The 20,723-nt window shown below is 38.5% G+C and overlaps 1 protein-coding gene across 7 annotated transcripts in view; it reads right to left on the bottom strand.

Moving 5' to 3' along the window:
- The window catches only part of SATB2 (SATB homeobox 2), a 197,144-nt gene that overhangs the window by 156,638 nt on the left and 19,783 nt on the right, over positions 1 to 20,723 (bottom strand). For 4 of the 7 annotated variants that reach the window (XM_074364213.1, XM_074364212.1, XM_074364214.1 and 1 more), the window contains one exon: positions 19,273 to 19,500. In XM_074364213.1, the coding sequence (XP_074220314.1) occupies positions 19,273 to 19,441 (169 nt within the window). In that variant the 5' untranslated portion in view covers positions 19,442 to 19,500. The other 3 variants (XM_074364210.1, XM_074364215.1, XM_074364211.1) reach the window with 3 other exon arrangements.

The raw sequence follows: 20,723 nt of genomic DNA, 5'->3' as shown, positions 1-20,723 counted from the left end.
GTTCCAGTGATACAGATGAAAACAAGTCTGAAGTTGCTCCTGCCCGCAATACAGTTGACAAGTGTTGTAAAGCCTTCTTCAGCGAGCATAATGGCATTTATAAGACTCGTTCACAAGAGTCCTGACCAGTGGGGAATAGACCCCGTTTAGACCTTTAAACTCTTACATACTGGTGTGTGATCTCTGTCCGAGGAAGCAGGTTGATGTCTGTTTTTAATGATTTCAGCGTACGCACGCACAGGGCCAGGTAGTCAGTGGTGCCATAAGCTCCTTCGCCACTAATACCTGTGTGTACATAAGTTTCAATGCTGAAAACCCATGTGCAGTTCCTAATGTCAACATCTGAGTGTCACACATCTGGGAATCACAGATAAGACCTTTAAATGAATCCAGTTGCTCCACAGGCTATCATGTATTCATTACTTAGGAGCCATAAATCTTCCTCAAGTCTATGATTAACTGAGAAAACTTAAGACCCCTGTAATTTTTTTAAAAAAACAATATTAAAAGTTCAATGAATTAAAGATGAAATACATTATTAAAGCACAAGGGTCTGTATCATGTAGGAATTTATGTTTTGAAAAATGCCAATGGCTGAAATATTTCCTAAACATTTTAGTTCAGTGATTAAAGGAAGCAATTGTTATCTGATATAACAGCAATTACTCCTCATAATCAAAAAGCAAGCACCCATCCCTCATAGGCATCGCCTACTTTCAAAAAAAAGAGGGAAAAAAGGACTTTAATGTCATTTATAAAATAAAACAGTAATAAATCAGAAGTGTGTGATAATAAAATTTGTTCTGAAGAACATATATATGAGATACCAAAGACTGTCATAAATAGATTACATTTACCCACCAGAAAACTGTACCTTTTCAATAGAATTTGATCAATCTAAACAATTATGAAATTTTTACAATGAAATGCAATTTTTACAAAAGAAGGGGAAGGCAGGAAAAATAGATGCAGTTACTAATGACAATGACAAGAGAAATGAAAACTAGTAAAATTGAGGTCAAGTCTAGGGAAGAAAATTAAAGCACAGAGTTTAAAGCCTTTAAACACAGCAAAACCCTGGGAAAGAAAACTACAAAATGGTAAATAGAGGTATACCTCAAAGATATTTACCCTTTTGGTCCCCACATTCTCTCCAAGCAAAAGAGGAAAAAAAAGAAAAAGAAAAAAGTGAAAATGGATGGAAGGATAGGGAAAGTGTTTGAAAAGCACTCAAAAAGTAAATTAAGAATTGGAAGAATTAAAAGATAAGTTCCAATAAACGAATAGCAAGATAAAACTAAAATGCATTCACAACAAAATCTGGAAATGATAAAGAAGAAAAAAGAAAGACACTCTCGTTTTAGCCCTATATCTAGATCTTATGGTAGTATTTTTCTTTTATTGTCACACAGACCCATCTCCAGATGATCAAGTAGAGAACTTTGAACCTTTTGATTATAAGCCTCACTAAGCCTTTTACAATTGCGGGAGGTAAGCAAGTGGTTTAATCTAGAGGACAGGCACACAGCTCCAGCCATTTGCTAAAAATTAAGAGCTGTTCTGACAATTGGGATAAATGGTAAATTCTATTGTCAGAGAGGTAAAATAAGCAATAGGACTCTCTCTACTAGAAAAGTGCATTTTCCCACTTGTCATTAGTTGCGATGCTCAAATTGTCATTTTCATTATGACATTATTTCTGAGTAAGTGTGCATAATTATAAAGAGTTAACCTGATCTTCACCACCACAGCCATGCAGACAGACACGTGTAGGGAGATGGTTAAATGTGGTGGTGACTAGCTCTCCGTCAGGAGATAGGCAACTCTTAGATGGAGTCCTGGCACTGTCATTACTAACATGTGCGAGTGACCTTGGATAATTTATTTGACCTCTATGAGGCTCAAATTCCTCCTAGCTAAAATGTAAATAATAACATCTGCATCCTAGAGTGGTCGTGAGGATTAAACAATGTAATCGTTAAATTGTCTGACAGCCCTCAAACATGAAACCCATTTGTATCGGTTTTCTTTTTTTTTTTCTTTACAAAATCAGTATTAATACCATTTTACACAGGGGAAAAAAAAGAGAGACCAATAATTTTTTTACAGGTCCATAATCAATGCTCATGATACTTACTAGGAAGCATTACTTCAGAATAAAAATTATACTAATAATCATTGAATGGTCTAATTACTTAAGATGCAAATAATAAAGGTTTAAAATGTTCAGTGTGCCCCACAGGAAAAGGGTGAAAGTGTTAAAAGCACCACATTTTATATTCTAAAATTGCCTGTCCAGGAGGGGAAGGTTAGCTCAATGGTAGAGCACGTGCTTTGGCATGTATGAGGTCCTGGGTTCAATCCCCAGTGTCTCTGTTAAAGGAAAATGACAAAATTTTTTTTTTAATTTTAAAAAATAAAAATAAATAAAAATAAAATTGCCTGTCCAACACAGTAGCCACTAGCTACATGTGGTGACCGAGCACTTGAATGCTGACTAGTCCTGAACTGAGATGTGCTGTGAGTATGACACACACATTCAATTTCAACAATACCAAAAAATAGTAAATAAAAATAAATACAACATGAAAAAAAAATTAACTGCATGTAGACATAATATTTTGGATACATTGATTTAAACAAAATGTATTATTAAAATTAATTTTATCTATTTCTTCACTTTTTTAAACACAGCTATAAGAAAATTTTAAATTATACACGTGACTCTTACTACATTTCTATCAGACAAAGCAGCTCTAAGCAATCTGCCAAAGACCAACATACACACAGGTTCTTCTGGCCCAGGATAGATACACCACAAACTGATAACCAGGACAATAGTGTGATTGTCCTGAGCATTTCTCAGATGCGCCTCACTTATCTTTCCTCTGTGTTCCAGATCTTGAGATCTGGATGTACTGAGGACAGATGTACTCTTGGTTAAACTCTAATATTTAACATGGTATCTTCTCTGCATCATGGAGCAAATGGTAGGCTATTGTTTTATTCCTAACTATATTAACCTGACTTCTTTAATAAAAGAAAGGCTTTTTTCCCTTTCCCTTCATTTTAAAGAACAACTACAGTGTTCAGGAGATGCCAAAGCAGTGGCATGAATGTGACCCAAGGAACAAGGACTCTTTAATGCAGTGGATGTCTAACTGTCAAAGATGAAGGAGGGTCCAGAGGCAGGGGTCTAGATGACAGGGTTCTACCACCTGCTGTTAAAGCCGGGACACAACACAACCCTCTCATTTGCACAGCCCCTCCTAACTCAGCACGTGCTCTAACACATGGGTACCTTTGTTTTCTCCCCACAATGACCCTGTGGGAGGGTTATTATTCTCATTTAGTAAATGAGGAAACTGAAACTATAGGAAAATAAGATGTTCAAGGAAACCAAGAGAGGCAACAGACAGCAGGTCACGGTAGCGAACTTGAAATCCCAAGCATGCAGCTTTCTTAGGGGAGGAAAACAACACTCCAAAACCCACATGCACAGAACGCTTAAAGACGTGGTCTTTTGGTAAAGAGCCCTTCACTTGCTATACCCAATGTGCGTCCTGCGTTGCATGTCAGCGAATTCACCTTGGGACGGCCTACCACATGTCAGGCACTGTGCTGGGCACAGAGGAGGAATCACACACAGGTCGTGCCCTCCAGTCACTCAGACAAAGAAAGGCTCGATAACGGGTCCTTCCCTGGAGTGGGTGAGCCTGGCTCCAACCTCCTTTCCAGCCCCTTTGCCTCCAGGATCCACCCTCATTCCTGGTCCTGCCCCCTGAATGACAGGAGCCAGTCTGAGATGATAGGAGGCCAGCCTTTCCCCTCCCCTCTTTCAAAGCCTCTGTTTCCAGAAGAAGCAACTACGGGTCCACTCCCATCCCTGGGGCCGGCTGTAGATCTGGTTCTATTATCTGGGAAGGTCCCTGGGCTAATTGAAGATTGCAAAGGCTTGAGGGCAGAGCCTCTCATATCTGTTCTTTGTATAAAACTGAACCTGGAATAAAGCAACCACCACAATCAATAAATTACAGAACCCCGGAAACACTGAAACTAACTCTACCGTGGAAACTGAGTGAATACACTGTCTTCCAGAGGACTGGGAGAGAAAGAAGTCAGGGGTGGCAATTCTCTTACTGAAAATTTAGTAGAAAAACAAAACCATGTGCTTGCTCTACAAGCTCATACTCTCTCCTTCTCCATCTGTGTTCATCTCTCACACATGCACAAGCACACAGTCACACACACACCCTAAGTCAGAGACAAGAATAGAAGGAACTAGACGATCCTAACCTCTTGATGCTTCCTCCCATCCTAAAACAATAAAAGGAAGTTTGTGTGCCAAGAATTGCAACCAGAAACAGAAAGAAAAGATGGGGTGCCCCCCACCTCCTTCTTGGGGTCCCAGGCAAAATTTCAAAATGTATCAATCGTGTCTTTCTACTCTCCTCTCTTCCGCCCCTGCAGGCCACTCCCAGGCACCAACCTCAGGAGCACTGGTAGCCCCAGGCTGCACATACCACTCCAGCCTCCCGGGCCCCCAGGGGCTGAGCTCAAAAATTCCAAAGAGATCCATAGATAAAAAGATGCTACACTTTGCTGTTGGAATGGTTTGGTAGTCCCTTAATCTCCTTAGCTATATTCTCATTGTAAAAGAAGTACACTGCATCCCACATTAACTTCTAATGGAAAGAATTTCAGGTACTGCAATTAAAAAAAAAAATTAATAGAATAAAAAAGGTTTTCACCAGTCTTGGGGCAGAGGGAGAGCAAAAACATTTGGGGATTCGGGGGGCAAGGGAGCTGCCCACAGGTGGTTCAGGGGTTCTCCAGGCTCCCCTAAACTGCTCTACTTTCTTAAGTTCTTTTCTGTCCTTTGCTTGTGAACTACAGATTCTCAAAAGGATTAATCTGTTTGTTTTGTTTTTTGTTGTTGTTGTTGGTTTTGTTTTTAACTCTTCCTGAAGTGGCAGCAGGAGCTGAGACAGAGGTGGGACAGCTGAAAAGTCCTGGGTCATTCACAGGTGGAGAAACAGTCAACCCTACAATTATGGGAAAGGCAAAATGCACTTCATAATTACTGTAAGGACAAACTAAGTCACATATGCAGACATCGGATTTCATGTTCATCCATGACCCAGTTGTTGAGAACTCGGAAGGAGACCTCCAGGTAAAGTTTCAACAATATAGCTCCTTGATGCCTCTTCCTCTCTAGGGAGGTGTAGGGGGTGTGTGTGGGGGTAAGATTATCAAGAAATGTTTTATTTTCAGAATTCTAAAACCAGACACTACTTTGCAGCCCCTGGGGCAGATCTTAACTTTGGAAGATAAGACAAATATGGGCCAGGGGTAGAGATGGCCGAGGAAAACTCTGGTCCCCTCTCACTTATCACCTCAAAGGCTCAAACTGGGTTTAAAAGTGGTAGGAAAGGGAGATGGGTTCTGGTCCTCCAGACCTCTGATTCCAGGCCTGTCCCCAAACTGAGAGGTCACAATTCAACCTGAAGTTGGATCCGAAGGCTGAAGGATAAACTCCAGGTCTCTCAATAGTCTTCAATCACAGAAATGCAGTGGCAGGATCCAGGCGGCCCGGCAGCTTGCAAAACAGGATTTCACAGGCACATAGGAGGCACAGTGTGGCTACTTATCTAAACAAAAAAGCCAGAGCTACACCTGGGAACTTAGCCATAGCAAGCCTGACCCAAGGAACTAAATTCCCAGATGTCAGGAATGTCCAGTTAGAGTGAACGAGAGGCTGGTCTTTTCCTTCGCCAACAGGGACGGGACTTAGGTAAGTTTTCACTCTCCCACTCCCTTTCTACCCCCAGGCTAACCTAGAGCAGGCCCCAAACTAATGTTCGTTTATTTTAATAAAATGCTCTTTACGCCTAAACATTAATAACCACCATTAATTGGCAGTGTCAGCTCTGGAAGTCCTGTGACTCCCCCGCTGCCTAACTTGTCCGCATCACTTTGGCCCTACGGCATGGCATTCAGCGTCGGCAGACAAGGAAAGCTTTCGAGGAAAGGATCCACAGAAGTGGATTCAGGCCCACACTCCATGTTCTCTGAGGGAAGTGCACCAGACCACTGGGCCCTGCACGATCACTGTTGGCAGAAATTGTTGGTTTATCTCCACGAAGGCATCACAGTCGATGTGCTCTGTGACTATACACACCCTGGAACCCTGGGCGTCTTATCTGCAGTCCTACCCACGTCCTGCACTAAAGGACTGCAGCATCTTTTCCAAATTTAGCAACTGCAGGGAGACAAAATGTTTACTGATCCCAGAGTCAAAAAAAATTTTTTTTAAAGGAAAAAGAAAAGAATGTGCAAGTTTGTGCATCACAGAAGAGTTCAAACATATGTCACATTGTGTAAGTAACCCCCAGCTCAGAACTGAATTCTTGAGGTTCTTTTCACAGTAGGTTGGAAATGCACATGCTGGTAAGCCTTGAGAATCAATGGCATGCTAAAATGACTACACCCTAATTCGTTAACATCAGGATTTCTGTCCTCCATTAGGTAAAACTTTATTCTAGGTTTCTGGGAGGATACTTTTTAAAGTAGTATTTAAGTAGAGATGTATTTGCAATTCCCTTCATTCTCATTATCCTCTCTGGAAAAGTGATTTGCAACTCAGAGCCCCTGGAGTCAAAAAACGAGTCAATGAAAATTATCTTTATACTAACATTTGCTTCATCATCTCAGGTTTTGAGCTCTGCCTAAATGTTATTTTACCTAATTTAACAACTAAAATAAAAACCCTTGATTAATTTCTCCAGTGTAGTGTTAAGGAAAGGTTAACTGTACTGAGGTTCTCTAGCAAGGAATTAATAAAGGAATCAAGCACTCGGCTCTCAATAAGACAAGACTACCCAGATTTCTAGTGGGAATATTTCACAGCACAAGCATGTTTTCTTTGGGGAGTTTAACTCACCAAAATTATTAAAAATTGAGATCAAACACTGGTGCAAAGCCCCAAAGGAAATCATACTAGAGTGGAGAGATTTTTATCAAATAAAAACCTGAAAAGGTGAAGTTTTTATAGTGAAAAATAAAAGGCTTCTCCCTCACAAGAGGAAATCCTACTGTCTATGTTTAGGGTTCAAACAGCAAAACGCATGGATATATAATAGATGTGTAAAAATTATCACTGTGAAATGAATGCAGACTCCACAAAGCCACGCTTAAACAGACATGCAGCCATTATTTCCTTTCCGACCACCAAAAGCCACTCTCATTCTTGTACCCAACAAATGCCTCCACGGAGATGTAATAGCAACCAGGTCCTTGAAATGGCTAACACTGGGAGGAGAAAAAGAAAAGAACAGGAGGAAAGAGCAAGAAAGTCAAAATCATACCGTGCATTCTGCAGTTCCCTGAGGGGACACTGAGATCTCTGGATTGCAATACATAGGATATTATTATTGTGACTGAGATGAAGTTAATAAAACCCAGCACACAGACTGGGGAAACTTGGGTCCCCACTGATAGAATACTTTCCAGACAAGACATTTTAAGCATATATGTACCTGTGTAATTTATAGCAATTACTTAAATAAGAAAAACAGAACAGAGAAAACTACTATATTATTTTTCACATTATGATTCTAAGACACCCTCTTTATAATTTATATTATTTCCAAAAGATAATATTAAATTTGATATTAAAAAAATCTAAGAGATCATTTCAGCCATGACCTGCAAATCTACTGAAACTCTTATTCACATTCTTAATATTATCCAAAGGATACATCCAACCAAAGGAGGAATGTTATTCCACTTCTGTCTTTAAGAAGTATCACTAAAGCCCAAAGTGATTTGTTTCTCGAGAAAAAAAAAAAGTGATACATCTTTATCCTAAAGAAAATATGTTTCTACCTTCCTTACAGCACAAAAACCCTGCAAGAGCACCACATCGTTTTAAATTTGGGATAATCCCAGATATGAAATATCTCACCTCAGAAAGATTTCATTCTCCCTAGATTCTTAAGTTCTTTAACTCTAGAATAATTTCTGAGCCACAAAATGAAGCATATTAGTGTAGTTTCTCCCCGTCCCCCAAGAGGCCACAGCTTCAAAATTGTTCTAATCTCACAAGCTCAACACAAGATAACAGAAAGACAAGTCAAAGCCCGAATTAAAGGAGAAAGGGGCTCCTTTTGGGGTTAACCCAGAGGTGTAGTTTTCGGCTTGTGGATGAACTCCAGTGTGGCCAAGGAGGCCGTACTTGCCTGCCACGCTGACAGCGGCTGTTTTATCTAAACGCCATCACTGCCCAGATCTAGATGAAGATGATAAAAGAAACTATACCTAACAGTTTCCAGGAATATAAGTTCACTTCTTTATTTTGCTAACAGAAGTAGGATCGACAAGCAGATATGTTTTCAGAGAGCAAGCCTGTGTTTATTATATAGCTGAGAGGCTGGCTGTGAGAAAGACAACTTCACTGAGTCATATCAGAGGAAGAAAAGAGCTGCATCTCAGAAGCTTTCCTTGGTTAAAAAACTGTCTCCCTCAAACTGGCTTTCAAGCTATACATCAATCTTCAATATAATTATGTTTGACAGAATATAAGCTCTCGGCAGTTAACTTGTTTACAATAAATGCTTAGTTTGGGTACATGGACTTCATTTCAGTCTTATAAATATCAAACGCAAACCTACAACAGTCCCATTATGGGGCTGAGAATTATTTTGCTATAAATCTTTTTATTGGGGGGCTGAGGGAATTACTTTGCAGCTTGTTTTCCACTAACCACTTGGAACAGTGTGAAAAGAGGTGCATTTATACCCTGGCCCTTTGCTAATTGGAATTCTATACATTTCCACGGGAGACCGTGCGGTATCAATCCTGAAACAGGAAGGTCAGTCCCCAGACAGCTTTGCCATGGTGGCAAAAAAAATAGTTCTTACTAAAGTCACGGCATTTTCCTCCAGTTCTTTTTCTCCTCCAAGTCTCTTGGGAACTAACGACCATTTGTGACAGCATTGGCTAGCTTTCCACGGTAAGCTCCAGTTTGGGGGTGGTTTATAAGTTAGCTGTAAAAATGTACTGAAGGCTCAAACTTACTATATGAATGGGCCTGTAAACGGAGTGAGTTTTGCTGAACGTTACCTGGAGATTCATTTGAGAAGGGGAAAAATCAGGATCGCCTTGTTTACCCTTGTAAAATGCCTTACTTGGGTCCTAAATGTATAATAACTTCCCTTTCAGTGAACAACTTGCTCCTCTCGTACTCTCTCCATAATGAAGGGTTTTGGTCCTTTAATACCGTATTGCCCAAATCTACAGGACAAAATCTTATCTGCACAGAGCCTGGGAAGCTGAGAGCCGGCAAAGCCTCAGGATGACCCTGGCTTAGCCCCATCTCCTCCACGAGCAGTCTCTCTGGGCATGCATTCTCCCTAGCGTTCTGAATACCTTCTGGTTTTCAGGTCTTGACAACTGATCGTCACAGGGTTTCCTCACTTGTTTCTTAATTTCACAGCTGCCTTGTAACCAGATTCCAATAATAGCTCAACTTTAACATAGCATTAATATACAGAAAAGATCATTTTAAGAATTCCAGTTTAAGTGCATTTTCCAAAGTAACTAACACAGGAAATTTAGTCCCTTTATTAATTTTAATAGTGAGATTTGTACTTCTTTCCTTCTAGTCAATGTTAAAATTTCAGGTGACATAAACGAAAGAATTTTTTGTCTCTCAGTTTCTAATAAAGGAGAAAAGTAACTGATTTATATGTTTCAAGGGCCCTCAAGTATGATTTTATTTTTAAAAAAGTTGCCACATGACTTTAGTATGAGAGAGAGAAAGGAGAAAAATATTTTCATTGCATTATCAGCCTCACGGATCTTTTTTTTATCAATATCAGAAGCACTAGTTCGCAATGTGAACTAATGGAAAATTGCTAAATTCACCTAAAATAATCACTTCTTTTTTTGAATTAAATAACCTCTTTTAAAACCTTGACCATTTAACTGCTATTTACTTAGGGGAGGGGAGACATGGAGAAGGTGACTGTATGAAAAAAATAAGTTGTTTTTTTTTTTTTATTGTACAACAAAAATTCCCTCCGAGGCAAAAAGATATTATGCCAAGTTCCACCCAGAATTAATGTTTAGATTTAAATTATAAAGCCCAGAAAAAACGGAACCACTAACAGACCCTTAAAGCTTGTGGCATTCGTCAATGATGTTAGGTTATGTAAATATTAAAACTGAAAAACCCTTTGCTGACAAAAGTATTTTAATGAAGGCACCATTAACTAGACTCTCTAAACTGAACTTTTTAAAAAAGCCTTTTGAGCTGTATGACATAAATTCCACTCTGAAAGGGATGCTGCATGGGACAGTTCTGGGATTATGAGACCTCCGCCAGGAAGGGTTTACTGCCTCTCCTGTTCTTTTCATTCTGCCACTCTCAGAAAGGTTTTTAAATACTGAACCCAAGAAAACTCTTAGCTACCGATCAAAGAAACATTCTCTAACTCTGTCAACTGAGTCCACCCTTGGACTCCAGCTGCTCTGACAGCCAACATTACTCACGGTCTGACTATCCCCACAATGAACAGGGGTTAACTCCACTGTCTGGGCTAACTGTACTGTCATCACCCAAGTTTCCAGGGGCACACAATGCTGTGAATAGAGTAAGAAACACAGCCTAGAGTGAAAGAACACTAGCCACTGATTTCAGCTGCTGCCAACCGGCTCGCTCCAAGTTGCTGAAAGCTCTGCCCTGGGGACTGAGGGCTGGAGTCTCTGCAGTGTGGAGGATTATCGATTCATTGGTTCCAGTGATCACAGATGGAGGCCAGAGCCTATGGTCTCAGCTGTCATTCTATGTCACCTAAGTGAACGTCAGGTGATGTGTCCATGTGGAACCTCAGGGTCCCCCATACCCCACGTGTGCTGAGAAAAAATAAGGGTGCTCATTATTCACCCTCAACTCTCTCCCTCCCCTTCAGCCAGAAGAGAAAGAACACCAGGCCCAGGGGCCAGACCTAACCCTTGCTGGGTAGGGTTTTGTAACAAGAGGAACATTCATTACTTTTGACTTCCATTTACGCAGGTGAAAAAAAGAGACAGAGTGAGAGAGAAGGTAGAATATAAGAAAATGTGATTTCCCTTCTTAAATCGTATACACGAAGACAAATCACTGAGCACTTTTAGTATCTCCTGAGCAACCACTTCCCAGGGGCTCCTCTTTGAACTTCCCAGGGAGGAGCAAGAACCAAATGGTCTCTCCCCAAAACAGATTTTAGCTAATAAACATGACAAAGTAAGTGAAAAGCACTTCAGTCATTCTGCATCTTCTCCAAGACTAAAAATTTGTACATTGTGTGACAGGTCCACCTCATTTTTCTTAATGATGTTTTTATTATTCTTTCACTCAATTAAAGCAGAAATGGATATTGCATCTTCTGACTGTATAATTGTTATTGTAATCTGTTTTCGATCACTGCTTGGGAAATGGGTCCAAAACAACATAAACTCTCCACTGCCTCAGAAGGCAAGTCATTTTCTTTTACTACGACACTTAAACAGACATTTATCATGCTGCTCTGTTAGCATCTTTGGGTTATGACTAAAGAAAGTTCTTGTTCTGTTAACCAAAAAAATAATGTTTTGAAAACACTGCTATTTGAAGAGCTTTGATAAGAGTGCATTTTACTAATAAGCTATCAATTTTTCCTTTTCTTATAAATAATTGCAATAAATGCAATAGAAACACAATTTAAATACAGGGAACAATCAGGAAATTTAAAAGTCGATCTTATTCAGTTATAAAAGAACAGATGCATTTGCTTTCTAGACAAATTGAAAAAAAACAGTAAAAATATTTTTTAAAAGAATTAAGAGATATCTGTGTTTAATGTATGAAGTTTAAATTGTTACTACGAAAAAAATGTAAATCATCCCTGTCGGATCTTATTCTTTGGAAAACATTTGCTCTAACTAGAGTCTCTTATTAATTTTGCTCATATCGGTGCAAGTCTTTAACAAAACAAAGAAAGTCACTGAGCTGCTGTACACATTCAGTAACTATGTCACCATCAGCAGGCACTGAATAGTTACTCTGGTGTGAAATGCACCCCTTTTCATAAATGGTAGCTTGCAGTGTTTCCCCGCAACTTTTTGATCTTTTTTGTTATATTATGCTGCAGTTTAACTGTCCACTGAGCTAAGATAAAACTCCATTCCAAAGATAAGGCAACTAGTTAAGGTTAGAACCAAATCTGCTTCGCACACTAGCAAATAGTAATAATACTGGGAGCAATTAAAATTGAAATATACATTCCCCAGAGAGTTTTACTATCCTAATGCATCGTAAACACAAATAAAGAATATTCTTACTATAATAATTTGCTCATAACTTTATTGCAAGTTTCAAATTCTTATAATGCTTTTTTCTTCAAGTGTTTGTCAAACTAGTAACTATAATATTAATTGGTTTATTTTTTAAAATGTTAAAGGTATATATACACAGCACTTAAAAATGGGAAAAATATACACCATAAGCCCAACTGCCGTAATAATATATATCTAAGGCACATTTACTCCATAATAGGTTATTTTTACCTAGTTAATAAAAAATCTGGAATAAGTAAAACTTTGCAAATGAGAAGCAAAAGACACAAGTTGTAGAAGACAATTTCTGATGCAGTCTTTCACTGCCTCTTGATTATACTGGTTCTACCACAATTTTTAAATCACTTGCTATTAAACAGCAAACAATTCTGTTAATTGAAAACAAAAAAAATTATATGTATAGATAAGAGTTCCATGAATTTGAAAACTCCACCATAGAACATTTTTACATAAACATTATGTAGCATGAAGGGCTTGTGGGGGTTGTTTCATGTAAAAGAAGAAAATAAATGTTTGGTTGGTCACTGACTTCAGAAATATAGAAAATAACACACTGTAAGGGCCTCATCTGTACTTTTTTTTTTTCAAATCTGTAAGTCCGAAACTGGCTTTTGCTTTAACTCATTCCTCAATTCCACTTAGGACCGTCTACTTTGACTTTGAAATATCTATTACGTTACCCGAAAGTAATAGGATGATGAATCCTTTGTATATAAAAATCCATTTTTAACACACAGACATTTCCAAACCACTACTGCACTTTAAAAGAAAAGGAATTCTGTCTCTCCACACTGGCACCCTAAATTAATGCTGGAGAGCAGTGGTGATTGGAAGTGAGCGAGGCCCAATACAAAGTCAGTAGAAGGAAATCACTCATTTTAAAATTGCTACAAAGAAAAGAATAGAAACAAAAAGGCAAACTCTCTCAATTTTTGAGCTAAGCATAAAGGTCTCCTACTTGAAACCATTTTATGTTCTTTCCCTTTCTTTCTTTCTTCCTTTCTTCTTTCTCTTCTTTCTTTTTTTCCAAAAAAATAATGAGTTAAAACGTATGGGTTAGTTCCAACATTTCACTGCTGTTCTTATTCTTGGGGAGTTAGTGGGGAAGAGGAACTTGCTGCCAAAGCTTCTTAAGAGTTTGGGCTGCTAATTTTCCGTTCACAAAATCTAAATTCCCCTTATGCATCTCACACAACTCATGAAATAATATGAAACAGTATTATATCACTGCAAATTGAGACATTTTTATCAAAATAAAGAGTGATGATGCCAACATTTCATTTGTCATTTCCCACTTGTCACTTTTCACTGACAAACTGTTACACATACAACTTTTGTCAAAAGCTCCATCCTTAAATATGTTCCAAAATGCCATTGTATCTCAGCATTCATGTAAGGAAGATAGTAAAAACTACTGTGTTGCCACACATTAGTTATATAGGTTTAAAAAAAAAAGGCTACTTATTAGATAAAAAGAGTATCAATAACTTTTTATTTACTTACATGCTACACAAGATAAAGTTCGGCTTTCTAAAATAAAACTGTGCATATTTTATGTACCTAATGGGAAATTATTAATTATAAAAAAAATTTTTAATGGTGAGAAATTAGATCATTTTTATTTCAACAGAAAGCTAAAAATTCTAAAAAGATCAAAGAAAATAACACAATTTGAAATTCGTCCAACCCTATCAATTTGTCTTTTTTTATATACCATATAAACTGTCTCTAATTTGAATCTTTAAAAAAAAATAAGAGTTTTAAATTATCAAAGTAGAACCAACAAACTTGACTGCTTATCAGATATACCTTGCTAGATATACCAAATAATTACTGTGTCTTGCCTGGAATAAAATTGATTCCCATATTCTTAAAATAACTCATTCATAATCTTACATATCTAACAAATGATGATTAGTCTGTTTCCCTCCCAACAGAGATAGATGGGCAAAATACATACACATATTCACAAAAGGAGAGAAGAATTAACACAGGATATTGAAGATGTACAGGCAGATACTGTTAGTCACAACCCACTGGGAAAGATATTTCCTGCAGGGGTTAAAAAACAGATGCCTTAAGGGACATCCATGTAGTTCCAATACACACACATACACACATTTCACTGCAGATGATCTTGAATATATAATGGTCAGTGGGTTTCTGCTGATGGAATATAAGGCTTCCAAAATTACTCAAAACATCAAATTATGCTCAGGACTTTGAGGGGTGGATACCCTATGTTCTGTTTAATGTGTATGTTCCATTGCATATATTTTTTTTTAACCAAGTATATCTTTATTTTAATAACAGGCCAAGGACTAAAAACACTTTAGAGAGGGCTATTTTTCTACCTCAGCAAAACTACAGAGGACACGCTAGATTGTTGGATGACCCTAAAGCCTAAGTTCATTCTATTTAAAAGATCTTAAACCCTTAAAAAAAAAAAAAAAAAGTGGAGTGGAAGAGGGAAATACAATCTTTTCTCTTTTAAAGAAATAATGAATCTTCCATACAAGCATAATGGTGTTCATCCTTGGCTAAAATGAAATAAATGAGTTTTCTCCATTTTGCCCAAGTTGACAATATATTTCAAATTTCTAAACATTTTATACATTTCAATAGGTCAACACTTATACTCCTTCCTATCTGCACTTCTTTCACAAAGTAAAACGTCTCTCGACAACTGCTAATACGGTGACAATACCTGACCTGAACTGCATTTCTTTTACTCTTAATCTAAATGTTCTACTTGCAGACAATTAAACTAACTGTTGTTGTAGACAATGTTCTGCTCTAAATGAGGCCCTGAACAATTATGATCACATTTGCTTCCCTATTTGAGTACATCAGTGTGTATTGCATGATTTTTTACCCCTTGCAATAAGACAGTTACGTTCTTGAAAGGGCTGCCTGGTGGCCGGAAGACTAGGTCTACTTTAGGTCAACTCATTATAAGAAAACTTCAACAGACAATTCTTCAACAAAATTAAATTGTTATTTTAAAGGCTAATTCTTCTTCCAAAAAGGGCAAATTTTTTTCAGAAAAAAAGTAAGACATCCCCAGTGTTTAAACGTTTTCCCCTGAACTCTTGAACATTTAAGACCAAAAAGAAAAAAAATCAAAATTCATAGGAAAATGAAAAATATCAAAAAGATTTCTGATGTTTAATGCTTCCTATCAGCAAATACACCATCTGGTATACTCAAGCGCTGTTCATTCAGTTTAAATAAAGCTGTCTAAAAGTTCTTCTTTAAGCCAAACATTAAAAAATGAAAATGCTTATGTTAACAATGAATGAAGCAGAGTAATTTATTGCTATTAGAGCACAACTGGCCAGCGCCTTTCAGCAGTCCAGGAGAAAAGCAGGACGCCTTGCTTCTTCTGGAAACTTGATTGGCATCACTTTCATTTTATGCTGTAGGTTGCGTGGCTGAGGCATTACATACAGCAGAACATTTTAGGTACTTATGCTAATGGTGATAAAAGGATCATCTGATTCTTATTTTCATCATCCTTAATAATCTTTTCTTCTAATCTTCAAATAGATCTGTAAGTTTTAATCAACAATTTCACAAATATAAATTTCCCCACCATTAATCATCCTTTTTCAAAATCCTTATGGAGTGAATTACTAGCTGAGAGGGGATGCCAATTCTAGTAAGTGAATGTTACCCAGCAGGGATATAAAGCTGTCAACACCATGGTGCTCTTGCTTGCTCTAAACTCTCTCCCAGCCTTCATATGTTTTTTAAAGAGATATTAGCCTTTTTTTTTTTCCTGACGACCTTCTATAAAAGCTGACTGTCATACACATCTGAGCACTTACATTTTATTACATACATGCTTTAAAACACACTGCTTAGATAAGAGCAAAATATCCTAGAAAGTGTTAGAAATACAAAGCAAAACTGATCTACTTTCTAATAATCGTCTAAAGCTAACCACATTGTAAACAACACACTAACTTTTAAGTCCCCTATTAAAAACACAACCCTGAAGACTGTGATAGTGTTTCTATCAACCTCAACTAGTTAAATCCAGACACTAAAAATAATATATTTTTTAATGAAAAAAAAAAAACCTTTCTCTCCCCAAAAAAGCAGAACGGCAGCAACAGAATTACTACTGCAACCAATGCATTTAGAAACATTTATTCACCTACTTATCAAAAGCAGTAAGATAAATTGTCACTTTATTGGGCAACCAATTAACTTAATGATTCCCCCTATTTTAGGGGGAAAGCACTTAAAGAGAATCACTACAGAGTGACAAATACATCCTCCCAAATTTTGAGCTCTGTTTTTAAAATATATATTATAATAGCCATCTTTACAACATTGACAATACTGTGATATATCTGAAAATGGTAATAAATGATGCAGAGCTATAAATATTTTTGTAGTTATCTATGCATATCATATTGCTTCATAAAGAAAATTTAAACAAAAGGAGTTAGGGTAATAGAAATATAATCTATTTTATATTTACTCTATGTTACAAAAAAATTTCTTTCAATTATAAAAGGGTCACTAAATAGAAATATACTTTAAATTTAGAATGTGCATTTTTAAAAGGCTTTCCTTTCTCCAATCTATACACATGATTAAAAGAAAAAAAAATTAACATCTCAACATACATTTGGAAACTATATAAACTTAAACCCACAAAATAATCATTAACATTCAATATGAAAATTTGTACTAGCGAAATTTTATGTTCTTAGTTGTTATATTTTAAAGCTTTCTAAATTAAAATCTTTCCAAACAATCTAATACATTCTATAGAGTAAAACCTTTCTTTAAAAAAAATCTTTAAAAGTCCACCATATGTAAACTATTTTAACCGCTTTATTACTAACCATTATAAAGGGTACTTACTGAGACAAAATAATGTCACCTTCATTTCCAGTTTGGGAAGCAGCTAATAAGACCTTTGATATTACTAAATTAAGTTAAAACTTAGAAAAAATGACTAAACCAGCTTGTTGAAACAAATTTATTATTCCTCACCAAGACTTAATAATATTTGTCTATATCAAATTTACAGTAAGTGGTCAAGTGTTAATTATATTCTCAGAAAATATGAAAAGCAACTGTTTTACACTGAAAGTGTCCCTTGTCAAGAAAATTAGGCAGTTTCTTTCATAATTCTATACGGTATAGGGGGAAAAAAACCTTGTTTTAGGAAAGTACAATTGCTAACTATTACATCCTAAAACATTTAGGGACTTATTTCAATTTAGTGAGTTTTATGAGGTCCTCAGAAAGAAACCAAAATTTCAGTCCAGTTTTGTTCTTAATGCATAAGGCCAGTTTGAGAACATGTCCTCTCCAAGGATTTCCAAAAGTTTTTCAATCCAATATTACCAGCACTTATCATATCATCTCACATTTGGTTCCACCTTATTCACCACATATTTTTCTTTCTTATATGTATATGCCAAAAAATGATATGAAAAGTCCAAGGTTACTGCTTTAGTCTTGAGACAAGATACTAATAAACATCATTTCTAAAAAGTGGGTCACAGAACTACCAAGTTCTTTTGCTTTATTAAAGTATATCTTCAAGTCCCTAAAATGGAAGATATATAAGCCACAGTCTACAGCTAAATAATTTTGTTAAAGCTTTAAAATACTACGAGAATGAATGCTTCTCAAGGGAGATGATTAATGTAAGGGACTAAGGCAAACCATCCTCTGTGTCTATCATGAAGAAATAGTAATAGCAAAGTAAGTAAAAATAAAAACCTGTTCTTTTGTAAAGTGTCCGCTGTCTATTTATAAAATGCTTTTACAAGGGAGTGGATATTTCGAGTTAAGACTTTACTTCAAAATACATTCTATGGCTATTTAGAACCTGGAATTGGAGCTGATCACTAACTTTTGCCAGGGCTTTGTTTCATCTCAGGCAGGCTAATATAAGAATTAAATTAAATAGTCTGTTAGTGAGAATATTAGGGAAAAAAACCTTTAGAAGTCAAAGAAAATTAAACTAGTAATTTATCTCAAGCACACAAAAAAACTACATGCCATGTAGAACTGTGCATTTTTTATGTCAAAACAACTAAGCAAATTGCATGTAAACCTCAAAAATATTTTAATAAGGTTTACATTTCTTGCATATCTTTATTTTATAAAATTACTTTTCCTAGCCACTTTAAAAGAAAGTGATTTTTTAAGTAGTAAAAACTACAAGAGATTTTCTTTAAGTAATATTAAATTCCTGGAAAGGGAATCAGCATGTAGCCAGTAAGACCACTACACTACTTTTACCTGTAGTGCTATAATCCAAAACAAAGCTACGAATGCATATGACTTTAAGCTTTATTTTTTTTTTAAAGGTAGCCTTAAAGCCTCTAAGGCCCTGACAGATTCGTGGTGATTCTTAATTTCCCACTTGAAATGTGGCTGGAAATATTCTCAGTTGTTAATCATTTGTCTCGAAGCACTGTCCCAACTACAAAGTAACACCAACACTCTTTTGCTCCAGTACTAGGCTAAGCATTAAACATCAGTCCACAAAAGCGAACGCACCTAAACTTCATCCCTACAACAGATACTCTGAGGCAAGGCAAAATAGTTAAATCACTGAAAAGCTCTCTAGGAAAATCTAAAAACAGTTAGCTGGCTGTGACATAAACCTGCCAACACCTCAGCACACAGTGGCAAAGTGCCCAAAAAATGCCACCCTCCGGGTAAACCGCTTTCTTGTTTTAACTCGGGATGAAGCTACCAGTTGCAGATGAGAGGCGACGGGGGCATTATTTGGCAACCTGGAATTCACTTCCTGTAATCCTACACCGCGACAGCGACTAATCAACCTGAACCCTGACACCCGGCCTTTATCACCCGGCCGCGGGCTGCGCGCGCCTCCCTGCTCCGGGCTGTTACCTCCCACGGCCTTGGCCACGGCGCCGTTGGGCCTCCCGCGGGCTCCCATGGGGCTGCCGTTCTGCTCCAGCCGGGCCACCTTCACCGGGGGAGGCCCCTTGACGTCGGGGCTGCCACTCCGCCGGTCGGGGCTGTCCCGCAGACACGGGCTCTCGCTCCGCCGCTCCATGCTGCTCCGACTCGGAGACAAAGTTCCCACCGGCAGGTCGCAATAAAACGCGCAGGGACCTAGGGAGGGGGCGGGGGGGAGGGAAGGGGGAGGGAAAAAAAGAGGGAAAACCGCTCACACACGTGATAGACGTTCAGGCCAGTGGCAGAGCGCTACACCACTGCCACACAAACTTCCTCCCACGCTGCCCGAGGGGCCCGAACCGCGAAGCGGTCCCAATCTTACACTGGGCGGCTCAAAGGAAGCCCAGAACTTGGGGTGTTGAGACTCTGCCCATTCGCTGCTCCCCAAGAGAGCCCTCGGTGACGACGTCCGGCCTCTCGCCCGGGGCGCCCAGAAGTAGTCCATTCATTGGGACAGGGTTGGCATAAACCATTCTCGGGTACAACGGCCTTGCTGTCTAGGGGTCAGGGTTGCGGCAGAGAGAACTTTGTAAGAAGACATCTCATCCACTCGAGATGGGATGTACACAACTCGGTAAGAAATCGAATTAACCACGTGATAAATGCGCTGTGAATCGCGGGGCAGGAGGCAAAGGCCTGGCAAGAAGACCCCTTGAATCCCCGCTTTTTACCTTTACCAAGCACACACTGGGACACACAGACACTTTGCACAAAATCAATCCTAATTCCACATTAAATAGAATCCAGAAACACTTGGAAGTATTCATCAGAATAACCTCCAGAATAACCTTCCACAAGGGCGGGGGCTACAAGCGTTATTATTTTGGAACGTTCTTATCTTCATCCAATCTTAAGTGATTTTTTTTAAAAGCTCATCATCTCAAAACACAAAAGCAAAAGCATTTAAAATTATTAGGTGCAGGAGAAGCCTTCGTCAACCCCAAATTTTAAAATCTCTCCAAAAGTTTTCCTCTGGGTCGTTTGGCGGACAGCGCGCACCTCACGGAACCCGCAGATCTCGGCACCCTGGATTTTTGGGGGGTAGAGGAGGGGGAAACACCTGATGAAACGGCACTCACATTGTCACTGACATCCCTGAGAAGCAGGAACCCGGCACAACAAAGTGCGCTGGGAATCCTCGTGGGCGCTCTCGCTGTGGGAGAAGCCGCGTCGCCACGGCCCAAGGCGACAAGGTGGGGGTGGCAGAGAAGAGGTGAGTAGAGAGATGTAAAGACGGAGCGGGAGGGCTGCGGGTGAAGGTTCTGCCCGCACTCCCTCGGCTGCGCTGTCCGAGAGGGCGAGAGCTGCAGGGAGGGAACTTAGCCGGACCCGGGGCTTCCCCGAACTCCCGAGCTTGGCGCGGGCGCCTTCGCCCTGCG

The sequence above is a fragment of the Camelus bactrianus genome, chromosome 5 (assembly GCF_048773025.1).
Source record: "Camelus bactrianus isolate YW-2024 breed Bactrian camel chromosome 5, ASM4877302v1, whole genome shotgun sequence".
Classification (NCBI taxonomy): Eukaryota; Metazoa; Chordata; class Mammalia; order Artiodactyla; family Camelidae; genus Camelus; species Camelus bactrianus.
Note: the sequence above shows the minus strand (reverse complement) of the source record. Positions and strands in the feature narration are given on the sequence as shown.